Here is a 21,305-nt window from a genome sequence, read left to right as displayed (position 1 = left end):
TCCTTCACACTCACATAGTTTTACTGCACACAACAGCACTACATAAACAAAAATAAAGTGTCAACGCATTTAATACCGAACAAACAATAGAGAGTTTAGGTCTGAAAAGTCGTTCCAGTGCAGTAATGGATTACATCTGTGATACGTCATATGTGGGCTATATTGGAAACACATATAATGGAGGCAAACCCAACCACGGGAAATAATAAAACACGAATATGACCCATATCTCAACTAATTAAATCAAACAGTTTCGGATGTGATATCTGTGGAGCAATGACGATACCAGAGTAAAGTTAACATTTTTTGGCTCACGAAAACACACAGGTTAAAGAATAGGAAGGACATCATTGTCATCAATTTTATTCTGATCATTGTTTAAAAAGTCGAGCTCTCTCATGGCATCCAGGAGGTATTCTAGGAGCCTAGTTGTGCGCTCATCCGAAAAAGTGAAACCTCCGTCATTAGAGGATTCCAAGCGCATGAGGAGACGTTTTCGTGTTTCAGCGACCGAGGGACTTTCCCCTTGACAGAGTCGGATTTCATCCTCCAGTGCCCAACACAACTTCCGCTCCTCCTGGGTCTCTGCGCACGCCATGCTCTCCTCCGCAATCCGATCCCAATCCTCATCACCACTCCACTTCTCCCGGAGAATTATAGATGCGATTATCTTTGCAAGGGACGCGGCACCATTCCCACGACTTTCGTTGCCTTCCATAAATTTACCAATCTTAAACCCCGTCACTTTGGCACGAAGGCTACACGTGATCATTACGTCATCAATCGTGATGTCACCGACTCTAAAGATTGGATCGGAGTGGAGGAAGTGAATGGCAGATGCGATATCGGCACAGAGTCGGAGGTTGGCCAGGGGAGGGAGCCAGAAATCCTTCTTTCTGGTGTATTGGAGGAAGGGGAGGATGTCCATACCGTCCACGTACTCGAACAAAACTCCGAACTCGTTTCCCTGGCGAGTGTGACCGAGTACGCGGATCACGTGATCGTGATTAGCCAACCGGGATAGTGAGACGCCCTCCGTCAACCTGCAACAAACGTACCAGCTCAATTACTGAGACTAAAATCCCAAACCGTGTCAATATATTTGCAAACTTACGTTTCCATCTGCTGTTCGGTCGATATTCCGTCCTCTATGTTAATGTACTGCACTGTTACATTTCCATGCATGTCATTCCACGCTTTCTTTACAAGCCTGAAGTTTCCGTTGTCAATAATTTTGTCCATGGAAAACGTCAGTTCGCTCGGAGGAACAAAACAATCCACAGCCTAAAGTAATGGATTTGTTAAACTGATCATAATCTAACTTAATGGTTGTCAGCTGTGTGCAGAATTACTGCATTGACAAAAGCGTTTCTTTCAACATAAAGTTGCATCACATGTTTGTTTTCCAATCATAGATCTCGCAACACATTACAAAATTGTTGGTATTTCAATACATCAACTAAGTGTGTTAAAATAAGCACTGAATACACAAAGTAAAACCGACCGCAAAATTCTTTTTCACAGTAAACATTTTTGTACCTTCTTAGAAGCAAGCTTTTGGTCCTCCAATACCTTTAACCTGGCTTCTGCTGCTTTAAGTTCCTACAAATAGAGTAACAGATCAAGTAAAATGTTCAATGATAATTTATCATAGCTGGTGTGTTCACACTGGAATCAAGAGAGACACAAGATGCAGATCTGCAACAAAACCCAGATATTGCCACAACATCCTCTAGTTAATGTTGCAAATCCATGATAACTAAAGGAAAAGATTAACTAAGGGCATGTAACTCTACGCCAGGGGTCACTAAACTATGGTCCACAAGGTTAGTCCATGTGGCCCGCCGGGCTCAGGGCTAACTGGTAGACTTGCAGGCACACAGATTTCCACTTTGTGGCACCTTTTAGTCAATTGTCAATATGTTGGGTACCAAACTAGCTACAAATGATCGTAGACAAACCACATTGGGCGCAATAAATATACCAAGCAAATGTAGCCTTGTGCCACAGTCACCAGATGCACTGATGAGACCTTACAGGTCGAAACAGTGTGTACACCTGTCTGCAGCTCTCATTGAATATTATGGCTTTTGTGCATATAAAATAAATGAGCATGGAGATCAATAATATGAATTTTGTGAGCTGCATACAGATGGCCATTGTTTCAACCTATCAAGTCTTATCAGTGCAACGTGGTGTGGACAATCTTGCCATGGCAGCATTGATGAGACCTTATGAGTTAAAACAGTGTAATAAAAAACCTAAACCATTTTGCTGTAATTACCTGATTAAGTTCAAACATCTCGAGGTATTTTTCTTTGAACGGGGTCAAACTCTCTCTCAACATTTCACCGTTTTCTTTCGATAACTTCTTGCTTAACTTTAGATGTTGATAAGCTTGACTCACTGCACGGCCATGTAAGGCTTTAAAGTTTTGGATGTTCTCCAATTCCAAAATCTAAAACAATGTGCATTTAAAATGTTTATTACAAATTGACTTCTGCTTGTCCTTGTATGAAAATATGATTGAATCACTTGATGTTATGTTTGTTCAGAATGATCCACAGTTTTTGCAAACGATTTTCGTTGACAACATTTCAGTGTCATGCACTTATGTTGTTTAATCAATTACGAAATCATTGTGCATTTCATCAGTAAATAATTAACGAACTAACAATAAAAACTAGGTTTTACACCTAGTAAGAAATATTAAGATATAAACAAATCTTCGCTTTGAGCTGTGAATATGTAAATGATGACTGGAAGTGAAACAAATAACAGTTTCAAGTTTTCTTACCCCGTTATCCATAAGTTCATGGTATTTCGCTGCTAACTTCTTTTCATTTTCAAAGTAGGTGGCATCGTGTTTCCTCTAAAATAAAACTTTTATCCAACACAAAAAAATATTTGCTATGCAAGAAAATTTAATGCACAAACCCACATGCAATTTCAATTATCCTAATTGCTAACTGTGATATTAGGATTAACAATGTGTTTGTGTAGTATTTAAAAAAATTAAAACAATTACTTTGAAATAACTTCCCAAGAAAGATTTTTCCTTCTCTGCCTTTTCAATAAACTGACTTTCCATTTGTTTCCTCAACGTTGCATTTGCCCAAAGTTGCGACGAAGAGAGAATTCTTTTTCCAGACTTCAAACATTTCTTGTGGCATTCTTCAAATGGTTCTTCCATTGCAAATAGAGCTTCCTAAATCACAAACAAAACAGGTTCAATGGAACAGCAAAATACAAATGTCTGAAATGAACAAATAATATCCTTGTTGTCTGACTAATAGTCACAACAAATTGACTAATAAAAAATAATTTTTTTTCTGTATTTCCCTTTGTTCAGCTTAAAATAGAGTTCAAATAGTTGCCACAAGTTTCCACAAATATAGTAAATTGATTGATTCAACATTACAAGGAAACTCACCACCATGCTTTCCCTGTAGCTGCTAACAGCATTCGATTGTAAGCAGTGCATCACATTCTAAAACAATCCATGTATTAGAACACAATACTTTTGCACAAAGGTGCACATCAAATTCAGAATAACTCCAGGCAATCATGATTACCTCTTGTTTTTTTGCACTTTCAATCTCACTGATAATTGCATCTCTTTTTTCTTGCAAAGTCAAATTGAAATTCAGCATTTGTTGATCTGACAATAATTGAACGATTTTTTTCTAACTACTAATTTTGTTCGAGGACTTTTGCCATGTTAAAACCAGTACACATTAATATAACAAAAGCAAAGAATAGCATTTTTCACCCCAAACAACTTGAGAAAACTTTGGGTCTAAAGCTGTCTCAAGATGTTGCTTTGCTTCATCATTCGCCAAAGAATGTTGCTGAAAAACATCATCTTTGCATGTGCATTCTTGTTCCTGCAAAAAGCGTCAAGTTTTCATACCATCAGATAGCATTTAATTGTTAACAAATATACAACAATCACCATCTTGAAATAATAACAATCACCAAAGCATTTACCTTCATTTTACTCAGATAAATTCCCAAAGCCTTTGAAAAAATTGCTTCCATTTCACCCGACTGAAAATAAATAATGACGCAGTATGAAGAACAATAAATTTATTCCAAACTATGATTTTTATGTAGAAGTGTGAATAAAATATGCAGTTTCATAAAAAAGGATATGATGTGGGGGGGTGCATAGTTTCAATAACTTGAAAGATAGTAGGAAAATATACATAATAAAGGTATAACAGAGCAATGAACAAGTCAAGCATAAATCACCTCTTTTCCAAAATACATGAATTTGTTAATATCAGTTTATCATGTTAAACTAGGGTGTCTCACACGTATGACTAATGATGTCATCAATATTAGTATGATGTCATCAAATACTAATAACCATTAGGCAGCAGCCTTTTAGTCTTCCACACTCTGGTTTCTTCTCACACGCATAAATCTTTCGCCTTTTACTAAAGATTACCTTTTCCGAGGTATACTCTGTTCTACGAGTCGTTTCTGTTTATTAATATTCTGGTTGGTGAAGGACAGTGATCAAAGGACTTTACCATATTATTTGGAACTCCTTTCGAGACGAGAATTGCTAACCGTTATATGAAAGTGCAGAGGAGGCTTGAGGTCACTTGTTTAGTTAGCCCGGCCCTTTTTAGGGCTACTATATTGCTTTGTAGTAGCGGTGAGCGGCAAGTGGCCAGCGTGTGTTTTGTTTATTTGACACACAATTTTGTTGCGAGATGGATTTTGCCAGAGCTGTAGCCGGGCCAAGTGTGGCGGCTCTTTCTGTGCCAGGAACTGATCCGTTCGATACAGACGAGAATCTTGAAGTGGACGCCCGCTTTAATCCGGGCCTGAAACGTCCAGAAATACACCTACTATTACGCCAATTGAATGTTCGCTGGCGAAATACCCTAGAAGGTATTTTTCAATTCCCTAATGGCAGAGTCAAATTTTTTTGCCCGACTATGGAGAAAGCCCGAAGTTTAGCCATGACGTTAAGAGCAAGTGGCAAACCGGTTTACGCAACCGCGCACTGCGAGGACGAGGAACGGGTTTTTTTAACGAGGGTCCCCCCGCGCGCCACGATGCAATCTCTACTTGCATATTTTTCGAAATACGCCCCGACACTTCGCGGATGGAAGCTTTTTGATGACTTCGGTCTATATGGAGGCAGACGAGTTATTGTCATGAAGGCCTCAGTGTTAAAGGAGAATCCGATTCCCGAGCGTCTACGCCTCGGTAGAACATTTGTTGAAATTAAATATAACGGTCAGCCCAGGAAATGTGAATTTTGCGCTGAAATGGGCCACACGAAAAGCGATTGGCCCAGCTTCGCGAAGCACGTAGAAGACCGTAAACGGGCCGCAGCTGCAAAAGGTGGCAACACCGACGATAACGCGCAGAACGCACAAGCCGACGCGCCCCTCCCCACGGAAAGCAAAGATAAGAAGGCGCCAGAGGCGAAAGCGCACGACGCCACAACGTCAAGTCTGGCGGGTGATGTTGCCCCAGACCCCATCGAAAAAGTATCAGCTGAAGTCGTGCCACCTGTGCACCTGCATGTGCCAGACACGGCAATTGATAACATTAAGTCAGGTGTTAATCGTAAGGTGACAGCTGATATCGCTGACGCCCCTCCGGCAACTGTGGTGACTGAAGTCACACCTGGTCAAAACAAAGAAGTGACCGCTGAAGTCGGTGACTCTGAGCCACCGACTGTGACGGATGACGTCACCAAAAGCGGCAAGAAGCCATCAGAGGCGCAACCCTCTAGCGCTACAACGGTGCAAGGCCAACTGAAGACACCAGAGGCGGTGCTTCACAGCTTGCCGAAGCCAGTGTTGGCTAACACCGCCCCAACCCAAACCAACAGCGTGCAACCACCTCCATCAGCAACATCCACCCCCAAGTCAAACCCCAACGAAGGATTCACGGAAGCTCGCTCCCGCAAACGGAAGAAGAGCCCAACCACCCCAAAGTCGAAGAAGACACCCTGCTGCAGTACAGCATACACAACAGGCGAGAGTATTAAATGCCTATGTAACAACTTGCACCTTAAGTGCAGATGTGGCAATTGGGCCTCAGAAGAGGCTTACCTCAGCCCTTCACGCTGTTTAAACATCAAATGTCAGCGACTTTTAATAGCGTGTACTTGTGGATCATGCTACAACCTTGCGCCGGGAGAGAAACTAGTGTGTAACTGTAAAGCAGTGATACCAGATGATTTTAATGCATCGTGTTTTTAAACAACCACAACCCCATTAATTTTGTCCCGTTTTTGTTTACTTTCTGTTGCACCCACTTTATATATATATATATATTCTTTTTTTTGTTTTCTTGAGTTAATTTTATAATGGCGTCGTATTTAAAGATATGTACCCTTAATGTTAACGGCCTTGGCCAAGCCCCCAAGAGAAAAGCCCTGTTCCGGTACCTTTCCTCTTTAAACTTTGACATTTTTTGCCTTCAAGAAACTCATTCTACCCCCCAAACCGAATCCCTATGGAAGTCCGAATGGACTTCTGGCCCCATCCTCTTAAACTCGACACCTCTAAAAGGCCCAGCCTGCGGGGGTGTCGCAGTTCTTCTAAACTCCTACAATCTTCGAATTCTTAACTCCGTTTCTGACTCTGACGGTCGCATCATTGCGGCCGACATTTCAACCCTGACCCACACCTTTCACTTAGTTAATATATACGCACCCTCTAGCACAAATCACTACATACTCAATAATAAATTCTTCGATTCTCTCTACCCCTACATTTCTTCTACCCATCCCATTGTTTTTACTGGTGACTTTAACTGTGTAACTGACCCTACCTTGGACAAACACCCCCCAGTACCCAATCGACAGCCCAGCTACAACCTTATAAAATTATTAACAACTTTTAACCTACAGGATTCATTTCGGCTGCTTCATCCAAACCTCCGCCAATTTTCCCGTCGTGCCCTAAATACACAGTCCAGAATTGATAGAATTTATCTTTCCTCTTCGTTAATTCCCAACAAACATTTATTCATCCCATGCCCTTTTTCGGATCATGATTCAGTTTCGGTTTCCGTCAACCTTATCTCTGCCCCACCCAGGGGACGAGGTACCTGGAAGAACAACACTAAAACCCTTAACGACCCTCTTTTTCGCCTCGATTTTCACCGCTATTACCCTCTTTGGCAAACTCTCGCTCCTTTCCACTCTAACCCCATGGACTTTTGGATAACTCTTAAATTTAAATTTAAATCATTGATAAAATCCCACTCCAAACGCCTGGCTCAAGAATCCCGCGACCAAACCTACACCTTACAGCAACAACTCGACACCGCCCGCCAAATTCTCAACGACAATCCCTCTCCCGATAACTTCCGTATTTTCCAATCTATCAAAAAAAACCTAAATTCTCTTTACCTTCTTTCCCACACCCGGCAATTCTTTGAAACTCTTTATTCCGATCAACACCTTCCATTACCCGACCCTTCTAATTTATTTGTTAAAACCCCTTTAAAAGTAATACCAGATCAATTCCTTACAACCTTATCGAATCCCATCACACTGCACGAAGTAAGAAAAACACTTTCCCTTTTTCCTTCAGGCAAAACCCCCGGCCCCGACGGTCTCAGCAGCGAGTTTTACTCGCTGTACTGGGACCTCATCGGGGCCGACCTCACCCAAGCTCTCAACTACGCATATTTCAATTCCTACACCCCAACAGAATTTAACCTTGGCCATCTGACCCTAATTTTCAAGAAAAATGACCCCACTCTCCTTAATAATTATAGACCCATTTCTCTGTTAAATACTGATCTTAAAATTCTCCACAAACTTTTGAACCTAAGACTCAAACCCTTTATTCCCAAAATTCTTTCTTCAAACCAATTCGCTACCCCCGGCTCATCCACATCCGACGCAACTTCACTCTTACGCGATCTTCACCACCACGCATCCTCCATCAATTCGGACACTTTCTTCATTTCCCTAGATTTTCAAAAAGCCTTCGATTCTGTTTCATTCTCCTGGCTACTTCTTCAGTTAAATCTTAAACGCTTTCCCACTTGCTTTACTAATTACCTTTCTGCCCTTCACTCTAGCGCCAACTCCCGGGCCTTCGTAAACGGCTTTGCCACAACGGACTTTCCGATCAGGAGAGGTATCAGACAAGGTGACCCCCTTAGTCTGAACCTCTTCCTGATTGCCCTAGATCCGCTTCTCGTTGCCCTTCAAAACAACCCTGCTATCACTTCAACCCCGGTGCCATGCCGCAACACACCCAAGGCAATCGCTTACGCCGATGACGTCACCCTAGTGGTGGCTCATCGGCACTCCCTCACCAAAGCCCTCGGCCTCATTGACAATTTTGCTAAATTTTCTGGTTTAAAACTCAACCCCACCAAAACCGAAGCGATTGCCATCCTTCGACCTCCCCTTGACGACCCAACCTTGTGTAATATAAAGTGGAACCCTAAATCGATAAGCCCGTTAAATACCCCAATAGGCGCACCATCAGACATCACCGCGACATGGCACAAAGCAATCACCTCTTTACAATCCCGCGCCAGATCTATGAGCAACCCTTTTCTTACTTTTGACTCTAAATGCATCCTCTCAAAAACTATACTTTTACCCCAAATTTCATACCTTGCTAAAACTTACCCCTTACCACCCCAGCAACGAGAACGGATCGACGGCATTGTGGTAAAGTTCGTCGTCGGCCCAAATAATCCAACCTTGTCAATTAACATCCTGGCAGCCCGTCGTAACCATGGTGGTTACGGCGCGGCAAACATTCCCCTCTACGCTGACCTATCACTTCTCTATTCTATCAAACAATATTACAATCACCGCCTTTTGGATTCCCCAACTACTCCGCAACTTTCCTTCATAGAATATAATCTTGGACTCCCCCTCAGCAAACTTTTCAACCTTCGTACTAGGAATTACCTACCACACGCAACAACACCTTCTCCCCACTATCTATATATTCTAAACCTCCTCAAATCTTTAAACCTTACCGAAACTGAACTCATGACCCATAAACTAAAGCCCCTCTATCACCGTATCGTGGACGAATCCACCACACCCCATCATTTCAACGACTGGTCCCAAATCCACCACCCTATCTTCCCCAACTACCTTAAAACTTTTAATTATCGCCTTACCCTTAAAATTCTTCCGCTAAAATGCCAACGAACCTATCTTGCCCTGGATCAAGAACCCCACTGCTACCTTTGTAATTCCTCATTAGAAACTTTCTCTCACCTTTTTCACAACTGTCGCTCTATTCAACCTCTTCTCACCCAAATTAAAAATATTTTCCGAACTTTAACTAACTCAAACTCTTCTCTATTTGATACACCTTTACACATCGTCTTTCCACAACTTCATAACACAACACCATACACAAAAACATTAGCAGCATTCCTTAACACCTCACTTACACACACTATTTGGAAAACACGGAACAGAATTAAACACGACATACGACCCATCAACGACATTTCCCGGCATTTGGTATCATACTTCAAAACCTCTGTACACTTTAAGCTAGCTATCCAACGGAACAGGGGCAACCCTTTTCTCGAGGAAGTCTTGGCTGATGTTGTTAACGCCATACCCAACCAATGAATCGCAAAAACCGTGCTCTACCGCCCTCTCCCGGATGACACCCCAAAATTACACCTCCCTGTTCTTTTGTATCGTATATTGTATATATTGTAAATTGTACCTACATGAAAACTACTCTCCCGGCAAAATGGACAAAATCTCGCCTCAGCGCCCACTTGCGGACCTTATTGTAAGAGCCATTTGACCACCTTATGTCAGTACCCGTCAATTTTTTTGTGTACCCGTATTTGTTGTGTCATTGCGAATTTCCTTAATGATCGATACCCCTTTTTCTTTCTTGTTTTTTGTATATTGTTGTGTTATTGTTATCTTCTGTTAATGTTCGACTTTTCGTTGCTACGTACATGCACTCGTTGTGTTGTTGTTTATTTTTTGTTAACATTCGTTAACGATATTTCTTTATTACACACCTGTACTTGTTGTTTCTATCGCCTGTTATTGTTAATGCTCGACATTTCTTTATCACGTACCTGAAACTTTTTTATTACTATTGTATTTTTTTCGATATCGTCCGATATTCGTGGGGACTATTGGTGCCTCGAATAAAATAATCGCCTTTTAAAAAGTAACAATCGAAACTCACACGCAACGCATTTTAACCTTTGCAAAAATAATATATGAAAACATGTTAATTTGAAAAAGGTCACAAGAAAACAGTATACCACGCACTAAAACAGAACACGTGCGTTGTAGCACACAGTTAATTCAACACAAACGCGAGGGCAGGGAAAGCTCAAAGCATCTGCGTACCGCAGTCTGCACACGCCCACAAACACAACTTCCAATTTCGCAACACATAACCAACCGCGTTATGTTTTCCCTTTTATATTTCGATGTTTCGTGGCATCTTTTCGAGTCGAGCATCCGCCGAACAAGCAAACGTTCGTGAAACAAACACGCCCTACATCGCAAAAGATTTAAAAAATCCTGGATCAAATATACAGTTTAGTATCATGAGGTCACCCACGATGTGGACAACCCTACACCGACGAGCACTAAATCGTGATTATTTTTTTCCTTTGACCACACCGGGATTTGAACCCAAGACATCCTGGACACGAAATCCGATCAGGTTTTTTTTTTATATGGGTCGCGCGCTAGCGACGTTTGTTTTCAATTTGCTTACAATTTTAGTTTCGAAACTAGTGACAGGAAGTGACGGAAAAGTTGTAGTAAGTTGTTATATTAGGGCTGCGGTATTTATATATACATATATATGCCTCGCTTTTTTTCGCTAATCATTGTCTCGACGTAATTAAGGAGTTCAATGGCAACACTGATCAGGACACGAAGGTGACCAACATTTTCGAGAAACCTGTTGAAGCTGTGAAGTTACGATTGATTCCAATTTCGTGGGATGGACGTGTATCAGTTAGACATGAATACCTGACTTGCTGAATAGAAACATCAAATAATAACTGTGACTCATTACCCATAGGCTATGAGTTTAACGCATGTAAATATTTTTATTGCAACGCTTTGCAGACTATTTTTGTAGCGGAAAAAGAAAGAGACATTTCCGCGCAATTCATATTGCTTTCTTTTGCAACAGCTTTCGAGCCTATATTTACATTTAGGGAAATGTTGAGATGAAGATTTAACCAATATATTTTTCCCAATTAAAAGCGTTAAGTGCATGTTTATGTTTCAAGTTGTTCATCTTCATTATATGTCTCTTCAGCAATTCGATAAATGATAACTTCGATATGTTTCAAATTAAACCGATTTAGGTTTTTTCCTATGATGTAAAACAATCCCAGTAACACAGGTTATCTGTCAAGCGCAAATACTGACAGATGTAACCAGGAACATTTTATGAATGATACATGGATGCATGGGTTTTGTTTGTAAAATAAAACACTTTGCAAAAGGCAGTTGTGATGTCGTAATGATAATTGAACGCACGAATTTGGCAAAAGGCAACCGAATTCCACAACCAAAACAAAACAGTGGAGCCTGAACACGTGGTGAATTTCCATCAATACCAGGCGACGACGAAAAACAGTTACAAGACATCTAATTCTTAATGAATTGTGTAGAGGAGGGTTGGTGGCTTCACTTAATCGCAAATGGAGGGTACTTTCTGTGATTCATTTTTTCACAAAACAAACCTACACTTTTTTGGCCAAAATAATGGCCAACACAGGGTCAAAATGCCCCCGGGGGAGCAGTTAAAGTAGTTATCTCGATTATAAATTTGGCCAGAATTTCTAGTCAAGGGTCGGGACTAACAGAAAATCACAAATTGACCATACTTTCTGTGATTCATTTTTCCACAAAATCTACATCAATATTTGGGTAGTTTTTCAGCTACATGTTCAACAGCACCCTCTACCAATTTACTGCCTGACTAATAACCCTGAAAACCATAGTAAAACTGCCCCAAACACGCCGAAAATCGCCCTGGCAACAGCCTGTTCATCTGCGCTCATTTAACCAAAACACTGGCGCCCATGCATGACCCATTGCATTGTTACACATAATTTTACTCTGTTACGCAGGACAGAGTTCGAGAAGGGCATTTCCCACCTAAGAAAGTCTTTTCCATAGAAATACAGAGATGCGGCCTTCAGTGCAACCCGAGAAGTCGTTATCTATACAGCGGTTAGAAATTTGATAAATGGGACTCAGGTTTGTGTCGGTGATTAATAACATGTTTGCATAAATACCGTCAGCAAGATCGGGTTTCTTTTGTGAAAACAAACAATCCTTCACACTCACATAGTTTTACTGCAAACAACCGAACTCCACAAACAAAAATTAAGTGTCAACGCATTTAATCCCGAACAAACAATAGAGAGTTTAGGTCTGAAAAGTCGTCCCAGTGCAGTAATGGATTACATCTGGGACACGTCATATGTGGGCTATATTGGAAACACATATAATGGAGGCAAACCCAACCACTGGAAATTGTAAAACACGAATATGACCAATATCTCAACTAAATAAATCAAACAGTTTCGGATGTTACATCTGTGGAGCAATGACGATACCAGAGTAAAGTCAACATTTTTTGGCTCACGAAAACACACAGGTTAAAGAATAGGAAGGACATCATTGTCATCAATTTTATTCTGATCATTGTTTAAAAAGTCGAGCTCTCTCATGGCATCCAGGAGGTATTCTAAGAGCCTAGTTGTGCGCTCATCCGAAGAAGTGAAACCTCCGTCATCAGAGGATTCCAAGCGCATGAAGAGACGTTTTCGTGTTTCAGCGACCGAGGGACTTTCCCCTTGACAGAGTCGGATTTCATCCTCCAGTGCCCAACATAACTTCCGCTCTTCCTGGGTCTCTGCGCACGCCATGCTCTCCTCCGCAATCCGATCCCAATCCTCATCACCACTCCACTTCTCCCGGAGGATTATAGATGCGATTATCTTTGCAAGGGACGCGGCACCATTCCCACGACTTTCGTTGCCTTCCATAAATTTACCAATCTTAAACCCCGTCACTTTGGCACGAAGGCTACACGTGATCATTACGTCATCAATCGTGATGTCACCGACTCTAAAGATTGGATCGGAGTGGAGGAAGTGAATGGCAGATGCGATATCGGCACAGAGTCGGAGGTTGGCCAGGGGAGGAAGCCAGAAATCCTTCTTTCTGGTGTATTGGAGGAAGGGGAGGATGTCCATACCGTCCACGTACTCGAACAAAACTCCGAACTCGTTTCCCTGGCGAGTGTGACCGAGTACGCGGATCACGTGATCGTGATTAGCCAACCGGGATAGTGAGACGCCCTCCGTCAACCTGCAACAAACGTACCAGCTCAATTACTGAGACTAAAATCCCAAACCGTGTCAATATATTTACAAACTTACGTTTCCATCTGCTGTTCGGTCGATATTCCGTCCTCTATGTTAATGTACTGCACTGTTACATTTCCATGCATGTCATTCCACGCCTTCTTAACAAGCCTGAAGTTTCCGTTGTCAATAATTTTGTCCATGGAAAACGTCAGCGCGCTCGGAGGAACAAAACAATCCACAGCCTAAAGTAATGGATTTGTTAAACTGATTATAATCTAATTTAATGGTTGTCAGTTGTGTGCAGAATTACTGCATTGACAAAAGCGTTTCTTTCAACATAAAGTTGCATCACATGTTTGTTTTCCAATCATAGATCTCGCAATACATTACAAAATTGTTGGTATTCCAATACATCAACTAAGTGTGTTAAAATAAGCACTGAATACACAATGTAAAACCGACCGCAAAATTCTTTTTCACAGTAAACATTTTTCTACCTTCTTAGAAGCAAGCTTTTGGTCCTCCAATACCTTTAACCTGGCTTCTGCTGCTTTAAGTTCCTACAAATAGAGTAACAGATCATGTAAAATGTTCAATGATAATTTATCATAGCTCGTGTGTTCACTCTGGAATCAAGAGAGACACAAGATGCAGATCTGCAACAAAACCCAGATATTGCCACAACATCCTCTAGTTAATGTTGCAAATCCATGATAACTAAAGGAAAAGGTTAACTAAGGGCATGTAACTCTACGCCAGGGGTCACTAAACTATGGTCCACAAGGTTAGTCCATGTGGCCCGCCGGGCTCAGGGCTAACTGGTAGACTTGCAGGCACACAGATTTCCACTTTGTGGCACCTTTTAGTCAATTGTCAATATGTTGGGTACCAAACTAGCTACAAATGATCGTAGACGAACCACATTGGGCGCAATAAATATACCAAGCAAATGTAGCCTTGTGCCACAGTCACCAGATGCACTGATGAGACCTTACAGGTCGAAACAGTGTGTACACCTGTCTGCAGCTCTCATTTAATATTTTGGCTTTTGTGCATATAAAATAAATGAGCATGGAGATCAATAATATGAATTTTGTGAGCTGCATACAGATGGCCATTGTTTCAACCTATCAAGTCTTATCAGTGCAACGTGGTGTGGACAATCTTGCCATGGCAGCATTGATGAGACCTTATGAGTTAAAACAGTGTAATAAAAAACCTAAACCATTTTGCTGTAATTACCTGATTAAGTTCAAACATCTCGAGGTATTTTTCTTTGAACGGGGTCAAACTCTCTCTCAACATTTCACCGTTTTCTTTCGATAACTTCTTGCTTAACTTCAGATGTTGATAAGCTTGACTCACTGCACGGCCATGTAAGGCTTTAAAGTTTTGGATGTTCTCCAATTCCAAAATCTAAAACAATGTGCATTTAAAATGTTTATTACAAATTGACTTCTGCTTGTCCTTGTATGAAAATATGATTGAATCACTTGATGTTATGTTTGTTCAGAATGATCCACAGTTTTTGCAAACGATTTTCGTTGACAACATTTCAGTGTCATGCACTTCTGTTGTTTTATCAATTACGAAATCATTGTACATTTTATCAGTAAATAATTGACGAATAAACAATAAAAACTAGGTTTTACACCTAGTAAGAAATATTAAGATATAAACAAATCTTCGCTTTGAGGTGTGTATATGTAAATGATGACTGGAAGTGAAACAAATAACAGTTTCAAGTTTTCTTACCCCGTTATCCATAAGTTCATGGTATTTCGCTGCTAACTTCTTTTCATTTTCAAAGTAGGTGGCATCGTGTTTCCTCTAAAATAAAACTTTTATCCAACACAAAAAAATATTTGCTATGCAAGAAAATTTAATGCACAAACCCACATGCAATTTCAATTATCCTAATTGCTAACTGTGATATTAGGATTAACAATGTGTTTGTGTAGTATTTAAAAAAATTAAAACAATTACTTTGAAATAACTTCCCAAGAAAGATTTTTCCTTCTCTGCCTTTTCAATAAACTGACTTTCCATTTGTTTCCTCAACGTTGCATTTGCCCAAAGTTGCGACGAAGAGAGAATTCTTTTTCCAGACTTCAAACATTTCTTGTGGCATTCTTCAAATGGTTCTTCCATTGCAAATAGAGCTTCCTAAATCACAAACAAAACAGGTTCAATGGAACAGCAAAATACAAATGTCTGAAATGAACAAATAATATCCTTGTTGTCTGACTAATAGTCACAACAAATTGACTAATAAAAAAAAATTTTTTTTCTGTATTTCCCTTTGTTCAGCTTAAAATAGAGTTCAAATAGTTGCCACAAGTTTCCACAAATATAGTAAATTGATTGATTCAACATTACAAGGAAACTCACCACCATGCTTTCCCTGTAGCTGCTAACAGCATTCGATTGTAAGCAGTGCATCACATTCTAAAACAATCCATGTATTAGAACACAATACTTTTGCACAAAGGTGCACATCAAATTCAGAATAACTCCAGGCAATCATGATTACCTCTTGTTTTTTTGCACTTTCAATCTCACTGATAATTGCATCTCTTTTTTCTTGCAAAGTCAAATTGAAATTCAGCATTTGTTGATCTGACAATAATTGAACGATTTTTTTCTAACTACTAATTTTGTTCGAGGACTTTTGCCATGTTAAAACCAGTATACATTAATATAACAAAAGCAAAGAATAGCATTTTTCACCCCAAACAACTTGAGAAAACTTTGGGTCTAAAGCTGTCTCAAGATGTTGCTTTGCTTCATCATTCGCCAAAGAATGTTGCTGAAAAACATCATCTTTGCATGTGCATTCTTGTTCCTGCAAAAAGCGTCAAGTTTTCATACCATCAGATAGCATTTAATTGTTAACAAACATACAACAATCACCATCTTGAAATAATAACAATCACCAAAGCATTTACCTTCATTTTACTCAGATAAATTCCCAAAGCCTTTGAAAAAATTGCTTCCATTTCACCCGACTGAAAATAAATAATGACGCAGTATGAAGAACAATAAATTTATTCCAAACTATGATTTTTATGTAGAAGTGTGAATAAAATATGCAGTTTCATAAAAAAGGATATGATGTGGGGGGGTGCATAGTTTCAATAACTTGAAAGATAGTAGGAAAATATACATAATAAAGGTATAACAGAGCAATGAACAAGTCAAGCATAAATCACCTCTTTTCCAAAATACATGAATTTGTTAATATCAGTTTATCATGTTAAACTAGGGTGTCTCACACGTATGACTAATGATGTCATCAATATTAGTATGATGTCATCAAATACTAATAACCATTAGGCAGCAGCCTTTTAGTCTTCCACATACATTTTAGGTTGAAACATAAAGTCATAAATTATGAAGGTTTGTGCCTATTTTATGCTTTGAACTAAGGCTGCAGTTTATGAAGGTTAAATTTAGGGTGGCAAAGCTATCTAGTCTGAAGAGTTGTGACTGTATTACCATAATCTATGGTAATATTTATTCAATTTTACGGAACACAGAGTTGAACAAGTTATTCATTTTTAAAGTTTTTCCCAATCCCTATAACTTACTGTTTTGCTTCCATCAACTGGTAGTGTGTCATGAGTGCTTTGCGTTTGCTTTAAAACCTTTCAAAATTAAAAAGTTAAAAAAATAATTAGCACACCTTCACAATCTTGAACACCATCATGATGTAACAAAGATTTCATTCCTTAACAAATATTAACAAACTTTTCACATAAATGTTAGTAAAACAAAACCATCCATAAACGAGGCATTTTTGTCATTCCAAGCAGTAATTACTTACATGGCTCAGTTTCACGTCATTCCGTTGTAGCTGTTTGTAGTTGTTTGTAACACGCTTTAGCGCAACCTAAATAAAATATTAGGTGACAATCCAAACTATTTGGACATAAAAATTACACTACAATCAAATAAAGTTTATTGGTTACTTACCAGCTTTCTTTTAAAGTCATCCTCAAACATTATCTTGTAACTGTTTGTGTATGTTCCCAATGCACTGATACCACTTTGATACCAACCCAGGTGTCTGAAGTCTTGTATTTTTATAAAATCTTCGTACTTTTTAAAGATAAAATCCTGAGCATTTGAGGTAATGTTTTCATACGATGTGTCAACTGACATGGTCCTGATACCCTGCAGCATTAGTTATGATGTAAGACCACATACAATAATGCACAGTAAAAGAGAAAATACTGCACAAGTTTTCCAACATTTCTTTTCACATTTTAGGCAAACATTTAGAGGCCAATCTTACAATGACCATTATGAAATGTCTTAAATACAGGTAAAAGAATAACTTTACACACACACTTCTGTTATGCTTTTGATGTAGTCTTCAATTTGAAGCTCAATGGCACGGAAATACTCATGTCGGGCTGTGTCCTGCGTCAAAACCAGTTGTAAATGTAATTAAGCGACCAAAAGTTTAAATAGGATCAGTTATGAGGTGGAATCTTTATAATGTCAGAAATGGGGAAAAATCAAAACAGGATCCAAACAGAAGTGAAAAGAGGTAAGTTGCGTGGTTAAGACAGAAACATTAACTAATCATGCAGTAAATGTATTAAACATTGCAAAAACTAAACCAAAGAATCTATATGTCAAGAAATGTACAATTGATATAGAGCATCACATACTACCACACAACAAGTGAAAACCAACCTCCAAATAAAGCCTTCCCAGATCATAGTTTCCGTCATTCATGGATTTCATGTATCGCTCTATCCGTCTAAAAGTTTGTTTTCCATTTCTTTCTGACATTGTCCAGTGAGCGAAGCTTTTTCTTCTGTTCTCGGGGCAAACGTGTTTGTAACCAAACTGGCAGACCACCTTCATGTAGTCGACAGGAAGATCTTCAAAACAATAAATTACAAATATGCAATTTGTAAGCAAACGACACCATTTATAACCATAGTTTTACATATTTTGAATCTTTTTATTAAATTCCAGTGCAAGTTAATGCACAAATAGTGGAATAACTTTTAGAACAGGACCATACAATGCAAATACATGCATGATGAAAATTTTAATTTGGATCAGAACATAGAAATATTGGAAAGCTGCAGACAGGCTGTGTACACGCAATGTTTCGACCTGTAAGGTTTCATCAGTGTAGCTGTTGACAGTGGCACTGTGCCAGCTTTTACACTAGCGGGCACACTAATTTCCACTTTGTGGTACCTTTCGGTGAACGACGATGTGTTTGGTACCCTATACTGAGTACCGAACAATAGAGACGACGAACCACTGTGGAGCGCACTATGGCCAAACGGATCTGCTTGGTAACCGATAGTGCTAAAGGCAAAAACACCAATGCAATATATGTGAAAAATAACACCATGGCCAAACGGATCTTACCTTACAGGTCGAAACAGTGCAGGTACACACCCTGTCTGCAGCTTTCCAATATTATGGCTTTTTTTAACATAGAAATATACGCCACAGAACCAACCTTTTGAGTGTGTAACATCTTTGACTGAAGGCAGAGTGTAGCACATACAGCTATCAAATGCTACAGAAAGTAGATCAAAGGAATATTCTGAGGTTGAATATTTTGTCAAAACTGTTTTGAGATAATCATTATTTTGTCCATATTTGGGGCCTTTGTACTCATGGATGACAAAAACCAATTCCTTGCAAAAAGAAACATTTATAAGTAATTTATTACAACGCAACCAGAAAACTTGTGAAATACAATTAATTTTGTTTCCAATACCATTGAATGTATCGTATATATCACATAATATACCATGTGTTTGAAATGTTCAAGTTAATTATACCTGCAATATAGAAGTGAATCCATACCATTGAATTTTCTTTGCATAATCCACAAACACCTGAGAATGAACAGAACAGATACAAAAAATATGCACAAGTGGTTATGATAAATTATAGATTTGATATATAGATGATATCATAGGCGTCGATTTTTCAAACTTTTTTGTAAAATATTAAGGGTAAATTATGGGTTCAATACTAAACGATAAATATTAAGTCATATAGCAATATATTAATCCAATGGTAATTTTTATTCTGTGAAATGTTTCAAACATACAAACTTATCCAAACCTTCAAGTGGGACAAATCCGATTCTGTAATCTCCTCTAGCACATTGATAACAATAGTGGAAGCCATGGCACCAGCACATTGCAAAATACATTTGTTTAAACTAAATGTTCTTTGATTCAACTCCAGAGTCAGCATTGAAAAACAACGAAGCTGGTTGAAAAATAAAATAGATGGTGCTTATTTATATTCTTTATGTTAAAACTTGTTATTGTGCACATAAACACTTAGGTATATTTACTAGTTGTGAGTAAGAAGTTTAGAATAATACAAAATCAACATAACTGTCTTCAAGGCATAAAATATTTACTGGAAAATTAAAAACATACATATGGACATTTTGGACACAAAAGCAATGAACAGACCTTCGCTTGTACTTAGTTATTTTACGTTGCTTTTGTTTTTACTCTTCGCAGAAACTGATGATGCCCTTATCAGGGCAAAATAAAATTTTCTGCTGATAATAAAACATATTTGAAAGAGCTGCTTGAAACATTGAATTAAAAGTTTTATATTCAGGAATTGTGGACACAATTTACATATTATCTGACCACAAAATCAGTAATATAAATGGAAATGTGAAATTATGAAGATAATTTAATATTATAATGTTTTTGTGAACCAAGATCTAGTTTCAACATATTTTTTCAAGACATTAAAAAAAATAAAAGTGAAATAAAAAAAAACATAAAAAAATCTTTAAAAGTATGCATCTTCTGTAAATACATCATTTATTGTTGCAAATCAATGCAACAAACATAAACAAAGTCAAAAAATTTATACTTCTTAATGCTTAATGCAAATTCAAAGTTTACCACTTCTACTTACAAGCTGATCATCCTCTATTGGACGACAAAATGGGGTTTCCTGCAAACAGAGACCAGTTATTCTATCAAGTTGTCTGATGGGAAAGTTTTTTGCATAACAGTGCTGCTTGTATCGTTGGAAGATTGCATTGGTTGGTGCCTGTTGAACACAAAAAACAATAAAGCCCTCATGAACTTTTTTTCACATGGATATTTGATGTTCAACAACATCACTAGTCACCTTGGTTTTTTTGTGTCATTTGTCACTCACACAGTACCCTGCTTTACCTTTTTGACTTACTGTTAAATCTCTTGTCTGTTTCATGTACTCCAAATACACAAGAAAGAAAACTTTTTTTGACATTTCATCGGTTCCAAAAAATCCCACATTAACAAATGCATCACCAGCATGATCGAATGCTGCCTGAGCATAATGAGGAGTCCACAAATGTCTGTTTGGATTATCCTGATGATGGACCAACTGTCGCACTGCAAATAAACACATGTATATTTTATCCAAAAAAAATGTAAGCTGGTGAAAACAGATTAGATGTTTTTTGCACTTTTGATCATCAGGATGAAGTGCAGAATAGCAAACACTTATCGTATGTTAATGCATAGGGTATTTTTTGTGCAGAGCATCAGTAAATATTTTCAAACTTTTCTTCAATCTGTTAAAGGTTTATGGGATAGGAGAATTTGTAATTCATGGCTAGTAGGCCTTGGTGTCTAACGCCTGATTTCAGAAAAACAGATTGATTTTATAATTTATTCCAGAAAAAACCTGGGTCGTGCATTTTATTCAATGTCGCCAATTTTTTTTCCAAAAAAAGCACAAAAATATAACACACGTCAAAACACACGAAAAAGTTTCAAAAATACTTACAAAGCATGTCCTTAGATCCCATTTTTAATTTTTGCTTCCCATAAATTCAATCAAAGAAAAATTTGAATCTACGAACCCACCGTTCGGTGATTCCCCGTATGTAAGAATAAATTATTTCACAAATAGTTATTTTATATGTGACATCTGTGAGT

At 38.7% G+C, this 21,305-nt stretch overlaps 2 protein-coding genes across 3 annotated transcripts; both read right to left on the bottom strand.

The window, feature by feature from the left end:
* Positions 1 to 9: 9 nt before the first annotated feature.
* On the bottom strand, positions 10 to 4,614 carry LOC145902181 (uncharacterized). Its single transcript, XM_082990061.1, has 11 exons — positions 4,539 to 4,614; positions 3,991 to 4,050; positions 3,773 to 3,887; positions 3,576 to 3,661; positions 3,434 to 3,490; positions 3,029 to 3,208; positions 2,798 to 2,872; positions 2,285 to 2,458; positions 1,540 to 1,602; positions 1,115 to 1,284; positions 10 to 1,043 (listed from the first exon to the last, which is right to left on the bottom strand). The coding sequence occupies exons 1-11, from the start codon at positions 4,539 to 4,541 to the stop codon at positions 329 to 331; spliced, it is 1,698 nt and encodes a 565-aa protein (XP_082846187.1). The 5' UTR covers positions 4,542 to 4,614; the 3' UTR covers positions 10 to 328.
* A 7,706-nt stretch (positions 4,615 to 12,320) lies between these two features.
* On the bottom strand, positions 12,321 to 21,216 carry LOC145902169 (uncharacterized). Of its 2 annotated transcripts, XM_082990038.1 has the most exons (21): positions 21,154 to 21,216; positions 20,569 to 20,756; positions 20,290 to 20,427; positions 19,465 to 19,614; positions 19,176 to 19,232; positions 18,848 to 19,028; positions 18,058 to 18,248; positions 17,707 to 17,778; positions 17,329 to 17,529; positions 17,180 to 17,245; positions 16,944 to 17,000; positions 16,302 to 16,361; positions 16,084 to 16,198; positions 15,887 to 15,972; positions 15,745 to 15,801; positions 15,340 to 15,519; positions 15,109 to 15,183; positions 14,596 to 14,769; positions 13,851 to 13,913; positions 13,426 to 13,595; positions 12,321 to 13,354 (listed from the first exon to the last, which is right to left on the bottom strand). In XM_082990038.1, exons 1-21 carry the CDS (start codon positions 21,173 to 21,175, stop codon positions 12,640 to 12,642), a joined length of 3,018 nt encoding a protein of 1,005 aa, XP_082846164.1. In that variant the 5' UTR covers positions 21,176 to 21,216; the 3' UTR covers positions 12,321 to 12,639. The 2 variants fall into 2 exon arrangements, with proteins under 2 accessions (XP_082846164.1, XP_082846165.1); XM_082990039.1 differs by lacking the exon at positions 21,154 to 21,216 and having other exon boundaries at positions 20,556 to 20,574.
* Positions 21,217 to 21,305: the final 89 nt, after the last annotated feature.

Source organism: Ascidia mentula, chromosome 5 (assembly GCF_947561715.1).
Source record: "Ascidia mentula chromosome 5, kaAscMent1.1, whole genome shotgun sequence".
NCBI lineage: Eukaryota > Metazoa > Chordata > Ascidiacea > Phlebobranchia > Ascidiidae > Ascidia > Ascidia mentula.
This window is presented reverse-complemented; position numbering and strand designations above follow the sequence as displayed.

Excerpts from the sequence above, each read along its gene's own strand:
- LOC145902169 (XM_082990038.1), bottom strand. The coding sequence starts at position 21,175 with ATGGGATCTAAGGACATGCTTT. Across the intron at positions 17,530-17,706 it reads ACATCAAAAGCATAACAGAA|GGTATCAGGACCATGTCAGT; the intron begins GTGTGTGTGTAA and ends CTAATGCTGCAG. Across the intron at positions 13,596-13,850 it reads AAAAGCTTGCTTCTAAGAAG|GCTGTGGATTGTTTTGTTCC; the intron begins GTAGAAAAATGT and ends CCATTACTTTAG.
- LOC145902181 (XM_082990061.1), bottom strand. Across the intron at positions 3,662-3,772 it reads GTTTTCTCAAGTTGTTTGGG|ATCAACAAATGCTGAATTTC; the intron begins GTGAAAAATGCT and ends AATTATTGTCAG. Across the intron at positions 1,285-1,539 it reads AAAAGCTTGCTTCTAAGAAG|GCTGTGGATTGTTTTGTTCC; the intron begins GTACAAAAATGT and ends CCATTACTTTAG.